The sequence below is a fragment of the Tursiops truncatus genome, chromosome 1 (genome assembly GCF_011762595.2).
Source record: "Tursiops truncatus isolate mTurTru1 chromosome 1, mTurTru1.mat.Y, whole genome shotgun sequence".
NCBI classification, from domain to species: domain Eukaryota; kingdom Metazoa; phylum Chordata; class Mammalia; order Artiodactyla; family Delphinidae; genus Tursiops; species Tursiops truncatus.
The window spans coordinates 140,335,311-140,348,233 of record NC_047034.1 but is presented as its reverse complement, the minus strand read 5'-3'; the positions used below and the strand labels follow the sequence as shown (position 1 = coordinate 140,348,233).

Below are 12,923 nucleotides of genomic sequence, written 5' to 3'. Positions count from 1 at the left end.
CCTCCTATTCAGTTCTGATGCCCTACTTGAAATCAATGACAACTGAGAGATATAAAAGAAGCTACATTCATCAGCAAATAAAAAGTGCATGGGTTTAATATAACAAGAACTTAGATTTGGTCAATACTTTATACACTAGCAAATATAATTAAAAATAGAATCCTGTAGCACAAAACAGATCATATTTTAAAGGTATAAGTTCATTCTGATTATAAATCAACTCTTCATCCTTTTCTAAAATATTTGGCCACAAAACTCTTGATTCTTTACCTCATGCCCAAAACCTGCCCCCTTCTGCTATTTTTTTGCCATCTCAATTAAATAGCACCACCCAACTAGTGAAGGAAAGATCCTGAAACCATCCTTGACTCCTTTCTTTTTGTCACATCTAACATGTAATGCATCAGCAAATCCTGTTGACTCTACATTCAAAATATATCCTCAATCTAATCACTTCTCACCTACTCTTCCAAATCACTATTATGTCTCATCTGAACTTATGCAACAGCTTCTTAAATGTTCTGCTTGCTTCTATTCTTATGGACCTGTACTCCATTCTCTCAGATCATGTCACTTATGTGTTAAAACCCTCCAGAAGCCTTCTCATTAGACATTCAAAATAAAATTCAAAGTCCTTCTACCAACACCTATAAGACTCTAATGATCTAAACTCTAGGTTAACTCTCTGATCTCACCTTTCTATTACAGTCTACCTCACACACTCCACTCAAGCCACACTAACTTTCAAGCATGTCAAATATAATTGCGTCATGGGGTATTGTACTTGCTGCTGCTTCTCTCTCGAATGTTCTCTCCTTGAATATTCATAATAATTTGCTCCTTTATATTATTAATGGCTCTGCTCAAATGTCACCTTATCACCTTATCACTATCGTTCTAACTTCTGTACGTTAACAGTGTTTATTATTTCCTGATATATTGTTTACTTGTCAGTTGACTATCTGTCACCCCTCTTGATATAAGCTTCATGAGAGCTGGTTTCACCTCTTTTGTTAGCACTGTATCCCCAGCACCTAGAATAGTACCTAACATATAACATGCAATAAACACTTTTTAAACAAATGAAACTCAGACCAGGTAACTATAATAACAAAAGCAATCAACTTTGACATACAACATACCATCATACTCTTTTTGAATAAACTTTTCCAAGCCAATTAAAATTTGCTCCCTGTTGTGTTGTTCAGAAAAAGGTGGTGACAATTCATCTAAGTTAAAAAAAAGAAAAGGAAAAAGAAAAGTAAGGAGAATGAAATCTGAAAATGTCTTCAATTTTCTACCCTAAATCTTTACTTTTCTTCATTATTTGTTGACTCTCTGACATTAAAATCATAAATGTTACTGCGGAAGGAAGGAGCAGAGAAAGAACAGAAAAATAACTTTACAGATCTATGTACATTTCACATGATCATTTTCCCTGTGAAACAGCTACAAGATATACTTTCTTCTACAAATTATTTAATTTTTTTTTCAGACAATCCACTCTCTCCCATATACATGCTGGTTTTTCCCCTCCTGTTAAGACTATTCTCATACTGTTACACAAGGTACCCAAATCAATCAAATCTAACAGTTCCCTCAAATGCTTGGTCAAGATTCATACCTTCCTTATAAGCTTCTTTGTCCAATCATGGCCTTTAATGACCTCTCCTTAATTGTATTTCCTTAGTTCTTCAAACCACTTGCCAGTTTAGTTTATACTGTCCTTCCAGTTTTCTAGTTATTTTATTTACAGTCATCTTATTTTTCCAAATAAGACCATACACTCCTTAAGAATAGTCTTTTTTTTTCTATCTCTTTTTCCAAATAAGACCATACATTCCTTAAGAATAATCTTTTTTTTTCTATCTCCTCCTCCAGACTCATACCCAAGAGTTAATATGGTAAGGAATTAAATTAATATTCAGCTTTTGAAAAACAAATGCATCATCAGTGGTTGCAAGCTGAATAGCTGATATACAGGTGATGAGGTCAGGGAATCTCAGGATGGAATGCAGTCTATAACAAAGAATCCAGCTACATTATAAATGTATAAGAAAACTTCACTCAAGGGGGTGGGGGGGTGGGAAGGCACTAATCTAACTTTGAAAATAAGTGGAGTCTGTAAGACTAAGGGTTAAAGGAACTGCACATAAGCACTGTACTCTAACTGATAAAGTTGCTTCCCATCAGGGTATAGGATAACAGTTCTGATAATGCTATACATGTGTACTTAAATGGAACAATTAAATAAATGGGTGGCACATGGTGGGAGCCAGGTTTCTCACTGTTGGAGTTGGACATTTACAGATAATCAGAAAGAGGAGGCTAGAAAGAGCCATGTGGTAATGTATTAGACTTGGAGACATCAGTACAAAGTCATGCTTAGCTTAATAAAGGTAAGATGGTCACATGGAATTATTTATAGATACGTGTACATACATGGATTAGTATACACACATAAATTTTCTTGCTCGGAGAGGACCTAAAAACAACAATACCCAGTAACACAACAAGCACTCTAACACCCAGATCTTGGTTTCTAACACCATCCTCCAATAAAGGAACCAGGGCTCTTTGGGAAAATGTCTAATTCTAGGACTGAGACAGAAATTTATATGATGATCCTGGAGTATCTTGCAGGGCCAGAAAGTAAGAAAGTGCTAAAATACAAAAGAACAAACTAACAACAACAACAAAAAGAAACCAAAAAACTCCACACACTGATGGGAATATATCAAAAGGTCACAGGAACCAAATGAAAGCACTCCCAACAGCCAAATTTGGAACAATTTGGGCAACAAAAATAGTAGTATTGGATTATAACCCAAAGTATAATACATCTATGAGTCCATACTGAGATAAATATATGACTCAATAAATAAAAACAAATGTAGTGAATTATATCTTAATAAAGCTGTTAAAGAAGAATGAACCATGGTCCAGCCATTCAACTCCTAGGTATTTACGCAAGAGAAATTAAAACGTATGTCCATACTCAGACATACATGAATGTACACAGTATATTTATTTATAACAGCCAAAATTTAGAAACAAACAAAATATTTATCAACAAGTGAGTGGTAAACAAAATGTAGTATAGCCACACAACAGAACACAACTCCGCAATAAAAAGAAATGAACCACTGATACACATCACAGCATAGATGAATCTCAAAAATAATTATGCCAAGTTAAAGAAGCCAGATGCCCTCATCAAAAAAAAGTACATTCCATGTGATTCTATTTACCTAGAACTCTAGAAAAATTCAAAGTAATCTATAGTGACCAAAAGCAGATAAGTAGTTGCCTGGCAGGAGGTGAAGATAAGGAAGGGTAGAAGGGAGGGAATACAATGGAGAACTAATGTTATGACATCAGAAACTTTATCTTACCCGGGACACAGTAAGTACTTAAAAAATGTTTGCTGAGTGAAGGTTTATTCCAGGTACACCATAAATGTTTATTGAAAAATGGTATGTAAGGCTTTACCCAAATCTTTATAACCTTATCTGCCTCTATTACCTTTCTTATACTCTACCAAATTTAAGGCAATTATTCTCTCAAACAAATACTACACCCTATGCTTTTATGCATAATCTCATATCTGAAAATGCAGTCCATCTCAAATGCCACATCATTAACTCCAATTCCTCTGACCCACTCCAGTTAAAATTAATTGTGCCTGACTGAACTGCATTTTGTTTACCACTGCTATAGAATGTAACACATTCTGCTTCCAATTATGGCAAGTTTCATACATGTCTTATATAACCATTTAGAGTAACACTGTGCAAGAAAATTGCAATGACGGTAATGTTCTCTATCCAGACTGCCCAATGCAGTAGCCACTAGCCACATGTAGCTACTCAATACCTGAGGTGTGACTAGTATAACTGAGTAATTTAATTTTTTATTTTATTTTAGCTAATTTAAATTTAAATAGACACATATATCTAGTGACCACCATATTAGACAGCACAAATCCAGAGTCCAAGCTCCTTAAAAGCAACACGATGGACTCTGCATTCCCCTTGGCATTTACCACTGTGCCTTGCACACAGTAGGCACTTAATAAATATATGTGGTTGGGTCTCTAAACTATTTAAAAACCTCTACCCAAACAAAATGTAAGCAAACTATTTTCAAATAAGAAAATAAATATTCAAAATCTAAGAAATAATCTAGTCTTAGGAAGTAGTTCTAGTAATAAAAGACTTACCAAAACATCTTTTACATACTAAATCAAGTATTTCCCGAAATCGATTTGTCATTGGTGGTAGAGGCTTTAGATCAATTTTCCTGAAATCCTCTGGGCAATCATTTTTTGAATGGCCATCCTTTTTGCAGATGCTGCATACTATTGTTGGCGGCTACACAAAGGTTAAAAAAAGAATCTAATAATCAAATAAACTATTGAGGGACTTTATTATCACTTATAAAGCAGTACAAAAAGAAACTTTTATGCAAGTCAGTCTGATAACCTGCACTTTCAAGAGGTTAAAAAGAAAAGCATGTTAATGAAATTCAGTATTACATGTAAAAAGAAAAACACATTTTGAGCCAACTACTAATTTTCTTCTCCACTAAAATATTACCAAGGATTAGATTTACCTTAAGATGTAAAATAAAGGAAATACCAGGAGATACAAAACGTATAGGTTAATTCAAACAGTGTGATCAGCTCCCAAAATGAAATGCATACATCACATTTTAACCTATTAAGGTCTTTAACAAAGTAGATTATAAAGAAATTTCAAGTGGCACCTTTCATTTCACTTGAAACATTTTCTATCTTCAGAGTCAGTCATTTATAGAACCACTGCTTGACTAGTTGGTTCAATTTCATTACATTAGCATGGTACTCAAGAAACTAAAGGGCTGAACTCTAAAAGTGACTCAGCTTCATACAAGGAACAACTCTTATGCAATAGCCACAAACAACTTTCAAACCCTGCAACACCATTTCAAATGTATTCTAACAGACTACCAGACAGGTGGCCAAAACAGTAAAAATTCATCCCAACTACTTGAAAAACAAAACTCATACGGTTAAGGAAGAGCACTACTCTTTTCTTTATTGTAATACGCCTAGGAACTTAGCTCCTTCCTCCAGGGTTAGCCTGGACATTTACCTAGCCAAATATATACAGAAACCTCTCTTTGTGTGAATGCTGTGCTGTGGGCTAATTAACAGTACCATAGAAATTTTTATCAGCTTTTTAAAGCTTGTAAAAAATGACATATTTATCATAAAATTCTAGAAAAGTGTTACAGATAACTAGAGAGAGAAATAAAATTGGAGAAATAGTTACCTTAAGATAAGGTTCCAGGAAAAATAAGTATTAAGAAACGTAAACTGCAGTTATATTACTAAGAGGCTTTTCTAAATATCTGCCATTTATTTCATCTTTTTTAGTAGTCCATATGCCCTAAATACTACAACCTAAACAAAATGGGACAGAGTAGCCTTACAAAGGATGAAGAAACACAGCTTAGTAATTAGCTTAAAAATTCTAAAGCTTGTCAATAAACAATTATCGATAAATCAATAAAACTTGATGACTTTTCAGGGGTATTTTTTGTATTCTACTTGATTTACACATTATCTACATAATCATTTTTTAACCTAGGTGCTGATACTATTTCAATTATGTACACTACACTCGAAGCAAAGTACCTTAGCTAAAACTTTTATTAACAAATTATTTTCTGTTACAAAGTAGCTTATTTTCTGCTCGCTCAGGGTTTTATTTTCTATAATTTATCAAGTTAAAGTTCAGACTATCCCACTTTAAAAGTGAAAAAGTTAAGACTCCTATAACTCATAAGGGATATGCCAAAATCCAAAGAGAAGCTCAGTGGCAGACACAGGATCTGAATTCATTTTTTTTTTGGTTCCTGATCTTAGTTTTAACTCAACTATCTTTAGTTAAGTTTATATACCAACCTTTGACCCCCACCAAAAAAACTTTAAAACAGAATACTATTAAAGTTTACAGACACTGTATTCGCCTTTGTGGAAGTAAATATAATCATATGTAAAAAAAATCAGCAAAATTTAAAATATATGCTGCCTTTACCAAACTCACTTTCATAAGATACCTGATGAATCCTTTCATATATGAGAAAGTTAAGCAAACCAACTAGTAATAGAGTGCTGAAACATTTCAGGTTTCATATACATTCTTAAAAGGCAACTACAGGGGCTTCCCTGGTGGCGCAGTGGTTTAGAGTCTGCCTGCCGATGCAGGGGACACTGGTTCGTGTCCCGGTCTGGGAAGATCCCACATGCCGCTGAGCCTGCACATCCGGAGCCTATGCTCCGCAATGCGAGAGTCCACAACAGTGAGAGGCCCATGTACCGCTAAAAAAAAAAAAAAAAAAAGGCAACTACAGGCAAACATACAAAAAGTAAAAGAAACATATACACCAGAATACCATTCCAAAACAATAGTCTACCATCATAGAAGCCATCTTTACATTTCTGAATCTAAAAACTATAAATACAGAGTCATACAACAATCACAAAACCTTACAGATTGTTTACAAACTGTATCCTACCTTGCCAGAGGTTAAAATAAACTTATCAAACACAAAATATAATTCCTGGGTGGGGTGGTTATCATCATCATTAAGGTCAGAAGTATCTTCTGTAGCTTTGCAGTTGCAAGAGGTAGCAGATGTGTCAGTGCATACAATGTGATGTGAACTTTCTGTTTCTAAATTTGACCTGCAGTCTGTACCAGCAGATTCATCTGGTTCAGGGGATTTACAATCAATGCAGTTACACTGGGTGAGCTCCTTTTTAAAACAAGTTTCTGAAGGTACTAAAACATCTTGTTTCTTAATTGATTTTGGCTCTAATTCACTGCTTTCACTGGTGGAAAGAGATGAAGATTCCTGTCCATGTTCAGCCAAATCTAGTTCATTTATCAACAAATTATCATCTTCAGTAATACATCTCTGTGATGTACATTCCGTTTCTTCATATTTATCAGGCTGACCTCTTTCTGCACTTATTTTTTCTGTGCTTTCCCCAAGTAGAATGCAACAACTGGATGCCATATTTTCAGACTTCACTGGTTTCTTATTGCTTATTTTTCCCTTCTCTTTTTTCATGGAATCCACTGTAGATTTATTTCCACCCTTCCTCTGAGGACAGGCAAAATACCGATAAGCTGCCCTGAATCTCTCCACAACATATTCATAAACAAGCTGGCTGTTTAAGCTCCGTGCAACATTCCTCTTGATTGAAAATGGATCTAGTTAAAAAAAAAAAAAAAATGTCAGTAGCTAAGTATCTATTAACAAACTACATTTCCAAGCTTATACAAACAGCTACATTGTGAGCAGAGTGCATTTTCCCAAAATTTTTCTAAGGTAAGCTCCCAATGAGAGTTCCTGCAAACTGAGTAGTGGAAATAAAATAGCAACATCTTTCCTTTGTTTCTGTCATAAAATTAAAAACTAAAAGAAAAAGAGAGAAAAGAATAAAATAAGGTAATTAATGAGAGGATGGCTGAGGAGGCCAACTCAGTAATTACAAAATTTCAATGATGAAATTGCGAGAAAAAGCTATGCCAATATGCTTCCCTGTATTGTCTTTGGATGAAATTTTTCAAGCTCCAAGACGTAGTAATAATTTTCATCTCTTGTCACAATATTCTTCAGTTATATATACTCCTTGCAATTTAAACAAATAAAATATAGCCTAAAACTCTCCAGGCTTCAAGTTATACTGATTTTAAGATTTAACTTCAGTAATATCAGAAAATTAATGAGAGAAAGAAGGAGAAATAATAGAAAAAGTAGGAAAAAACCTAAGAAAGGAAAACTTAAACCAAAATTTAAACTCTGATACAGTCTAAAATGGCTATGCTGAAAAGGCTTGCGTCAACTGAATCCTCATTATTAAGAGCATAGAACAGAGTTCTGAACATGTTTCCGGGTTTTTGGATTTTATAAGCCTTAAATACAAATAGACCCCAGGAAAAAAGAACAGTGCCACCCAAAAGACGATACACATTTTCTCCACTACTGAAGATCATTAAGTGAAAGGATTAACAGGCCAGGCTTCAGATTGTTAAGACTGGGGCATCTGTTACTTTTTACTGTTATCTAAATCCATAGGCTTTTAAAAGCTTTACTTAGCCTCTTTCCCTTTTCTAGAAGAAAAAGAAAAAAAAAAAAAAGAAGAAAAAAAGGCAGAGAGAAATTATGATGGCTGCAGGCTTCAGAGCTCATTTATTTACCATATGTAAGCGAGTACAAGATGTGAGTATGTGAGTGTATGAGAATATTTGTAAGTCCAACTCACAGTAGAGAAGCCCTGCAGAGGATGGAGGGAAGAGAAGAATGTGTAGCCTAAACAGACTAAAATGATGGACAGAAATTCCATTTCCTATCTATAAAAAGTGAGCAAAATGTTGTGGAATTTAAATTTTTTATTAAGAATTTAAAAGCAATACTATTTATTTCTGTATCTCTAAAGTTAATCTTAATATTCTTGGGATTTGATGTGAAACCTTATTTGTCAGCATCAATTGTTCTTTTTTCCTTTAGCTTAGCCATATTTAATAAATGAGGTACTTCACAAGACTATGAAAAACTGGATTTTAAGATTATACTTTAACATAATTTTATGACACAAATATATTTAAAAATATCTTACAGTATTCATATAACTATTCTATTTTTCTGTATTTTTGAAATTTTCCACAATTAAAAAATAAAGGCATGTATACAAGCTAATTACCCTAACCATTATAATATTTACAGATTGGAAACTTTTAAGTAAGCATTAAAAGAATTTATCCACAATATATAGTGACAACCTAGTGGCATATAGTGCTACAAAGCCAAGGGATAAAATTTATAACACTACATTAGAAATAGATGATTAGTGGCACACACAAAATTCTCCAAATGAAATATAACATATCATCTCACCTTCAATGGCTATTCGCCTTTTAGGCCAGTTTTTGTTTTCTCTTGTTAAAATATCTTGTATCCGTACACATATGACGTATTCCTCCAAAGCAAAATCCAGTGTGTAAAATTTTAGCAGCTCTAACCATAACTGTCCCAGGGACACCTGATTTGGTGTTCCCAATGTTAAAGGAGACTGGAAAAGAAAAAATACCTTTCATTTAAGCTTCACAAAACTTTAGAATTGTTTAACTTTCAATTTAAAAAGACCTTAGAGATCACCTTTTCAAAAACTGAGGCATAAAAGAATAGGTTGCCAAAAAGCAATCTGTGGCACAGCTGGCAACAGAGTGTCCCAGATTACTGACTCCTAGAATTTTGTGTTCTTTCCACTAAACCAGTGATGCTCAACCTTGGCTGCACATTAGAATCACACTGAGAGCACTAAAATTCACCAACACCTGAGCTTGACACCACTCCCATCTCCCATACCTTTCCCAAGACTGTGATTTAATGGACTGAGATTTTTAAAGCTTCCTAAGTGATTGTCCCGTGCTGTGCAGCCAAGGTTGCTAACCACTGTATAACAACTACTAGAGCTCCTCCATTGCAGCAATTACTTTTAAAATCTATATAAATGCCCAGGGCTTTCAAAAGCTAATTCCTTCATTCAACAAACATTTTAGAACCCACTGTGTCCCTGGCATTGTTCTGGGGATATAAAAAAATAATGGGAGCTCCCACTTAAACCATGTATCACTCACTCTTCTAAGTGGCACATATACAACTAATATATACAACTATTAATTCTAACAGCTATGAAGTAGATACTATAGGGCAAGGATTTGACTCAGGATCACCTGGCTACTGGGTCTGTGATGCTAATCATTATAGCATACTGTGACTCAAACAAGGTGAGGTCCATTTCACAGACTATTAGGAGAGGAAGAGACCATTTAACAATTACAATGAAGGCTACATACTAAAATGGGTCTCTGAATCGGGGGCGGGGGGGGGGCGGGGGTCTTAACAGAAAAGGTAATATCTGAATTCTAAAGCAATTAGCTAGATGAATGCCAGCTAAAAGTGACCACTAAGGCATATAAAGGCATAAAAATCATTCACTCATTCCATTCTACAACTATTCACTGAGTGCCTACTATGTGCCAGGCACTTGGGATATACCCGTGAAAAAAAAAACAAAGATCCAGGGCTTCCCTGGTGGCGCAGTGGTTGAGAGTCCGCCTGCCGATGCACGGCACACGGGTTTGTGCCCCGGTCCAGGAGGATCCCACATGCCGCGGGGCGGCTGGGCCCGTGAGCTATGGCCGCTGAGCCTGCGCGTCTGGAGCCTGTGCTCTGCAACGGGAGAGGCCACAACAGTGAGAGGCCCACGTACCGCAAAAAAAAACCCCCAAAAAACAAAGATCCTTGCCTTAGTGGTTCTTACATTCTAGGGGAAGAAGACAATAAGCAACGAACTTAATAAGTAAATTACACAGTAAGTTAGAAGAAGAAAAGTGCTGTGGAAATAAGAAAAAGTTGAGTAGGTTTAGTAAAGGGGATGGGATATGGGAGCAGATTTCAGTGTTAAATATAGTCAGGATAGGACTTGTTGAGAAGGTATGATCTGAAGAAGAGGAAAAAGGGTTCTAAGAACAGGAAACAGAGCAAACACACTAAAGTAGGAGTGTAAACAGCTTTAAAAAGAAGACTAGTGTGGCAGAGAGAGGAGAAGAAAAGAGGGAAACAAAGAGCTAATCAGTAAGAACTCTGGCTTTTATTCTAAATTAAATGAGGAGCCACTGAAGTATTTCAAGTGTGGGGAGGGAGAAGGGCATGATCTGACTTAAGTTCTAGAAGAGCCATTCTGATTGTTGTGTTCAGACTATAAAGGGGACAAGGGTAAATGCAGGGAAACTTATTATGAGTCTGTGGTAGTAGTCCAGGACAGAGATGATATGGCTAGGACCAGGATGGTAACAGGGTAAGTGGTCAAATTGTGGATATATTTTGAAGTAGAGATGACAGGATTTCCTGACAGACTTGGTATGGGGTATGAAAGAGAGAAGTAAAGGATGACTCCAAGGTTTTTGACTGAGCAACTGAAAGGATGAAGTGCCATCAACTGAGATGGGAAAACTGCATGTGGAGCAAAGGGATGACCCAGAGTTCAGTTTTAGACACATTAAGACATCTATTAGACATCTTAGTAGAAACATTAAATAGCAGGTTGGAAATACAATTATAGAGTTTAGGAGAGAGGTTTGGCCTAACATTTAAACTTGGGAGTCATCATCATATAGATGGTACTTAAAATCCATGAGATTGGATGAGATCACCAAGGGAGTGTAGATACAGAAAAAAGGCAGGGATCAAGGACTGAACCTTAGAATACTCCAACATTAAAGAGATTGGAGAGGAAAGGAAGAACCAACAAACAGGCTGAGAAGGAATAATCAGGCATGGGTGTGGTATCCTGAAAGTCAAGTTAAGAAATTTTTTAGAGAAGGAAATAATCAACTGCAAATGTTGCTGATAAGTCAAAAAAGATAAAAATTGTGAAATAACTATTGGATTTAGCCATGTGGAGGATACTGACACTGGTAAAACAAGTTTTGGCAGATTGATGGGGGTCAAAGCCTGAGTAGAGTGAGTTAAAAGGAAACAGAGAAATTGGAAATAGTGTATATAAACAATTCTTTCAAGAAGTTTTCCTGCAAAAGGGAGCAAGGAAATAGCTGGGAGGGGAAATGGTGTCAAGATTTTTCTTTAAAGTGGGAGATGTAAAAGCATGTATGATTCAGTAAAGAATGAAAAATTGGTAACCTAGGATGGAAAGAGAAGAACTGCTAGAGCAATATTCCGGAATAGACAAGAAGGGATGAGACTAAACACACAAGTTAAGATAATGACTTTAGACAGCAACACAGGAACTTTTCATAAAGGTTATGAAAGCTGGCAGCAAGGCAGAGTATGTGAGCGCAGATAGTGGGAGATGGTGGTGGGAGTGGAAAGTTCTCTTTTGATTGCTTCAGTTTTCTCAGAGAAGTAATAATAAGCAAGATCATTAGCTGAGAGTATTGATGGTTTGAGAAAAGGGTAGAAGGTAGTCTAGGAAAGTGGAAGAACTGAACATGTGCTCGGGAACTACATATACTTCAGTATAGCTAGAGCAATGATTTCTGTAATGTTCACATTTTTGTAGTAATGTCTGTCTACTTCAGAAGACTACATGCTTCTGGAGGACATAATCCATGAATATACATCTTGGGTTCTCTAGCACTCAAGGTAATGCCTGGCACATAGCTGGTCCTTAATAAATGAAGTTTTGAGTGATTAAATAAGCCAGCCACCCTCTATAGGAGCACAAGGCCTTTATTTCTTCACCAGTCTGGCAACATAATCCCCATATGCTAAAGCTTTGGTCACAGCCCAACTCCTGAAGGAAATTTTTCTTATCTAAATGAAAAAGATAAAAGAATTACCTTGATATGATTCAAACAATACAAGCCTTTCAAAATGAGGTATATATTTATTAGGGAATCTTGGTACTGAAAAACTAAACCAGATCAACCCCTCACTTTACAGATGAGGAAAATGAGGCCAAGAGGCTTACTCAAGATCAGTCAGTCAATCTACTATTAAAATAGCTTCAATTGAAGGCATCACAAATTCTACAGATAGAAAAGGCAAAAACAAAAACAAAAAAAGCTTACTTTGCCATGTTTTTCCTTCATGGCATTACTTTGGTTGTCTGTTTCTGTCTTCTTGGTATCATCTTTTGGTTGGTCTGCCTTAGCTTTGTTTTCCTCAGCAATTGAGTTTTTCTCAGTTGCACTACTTGAATTATATTCCCACTTCACAAACTTCTCTTCTACTATGCCCTTCAGCTGAAAGTCATCCATCCTTTTTGGGTCAAAGCCTTCAATCTATATAAAAAGGCATTCCAAATTGGTAGTGGAAAATTATTAAAAGAAAAAAAATGATGG

The 12,923-nt window shown here is 35.7% G+C and overlaps 1 protein-coding gene across 12 annotated transcripts in view; it reads right to left on the bottom strand.

Annotated features, from left to right (window-relative positions):
* Nucleotides 1-12,923, bottom strand: part of TUT4 (terminal uridylyl transferase 4) — a 143,297-nt gene that overhangs the window by 35,248 nt on the left and 95,126 nt on the right. For 11 of the 12 annotated variants that reach the window (XM_073789755.1, XM_019937796.3, XM_019937791.3 and 8 more), the window contains 5 exons: nt 12,651-12,863; nt 8,953-9,127; nt 6,565-7,265; nt 4,223-4,373; nt 1,143-1,229 (listed from right to left, as the gene is read on the bottom strand). In XM_073789755.1, coding sequence (XP_073645856.1) covers nt 1,143-1,229; nt 4,223-4,373; nt 6,565-7,265; nt 8,953-9,127; nt 12,651-12,863 — 1,327 coding nt within the window. The remainder of the gene's footprint in view (nt 1-1,142; nt 1,230-4,222; nt 4,374-6,564; nt 7,266-8,952; nt 9,128-12,650; nt 12,864-12,923) is intronic. The other variant, XM_033866683.2, reaches the window with a different exon arrangement.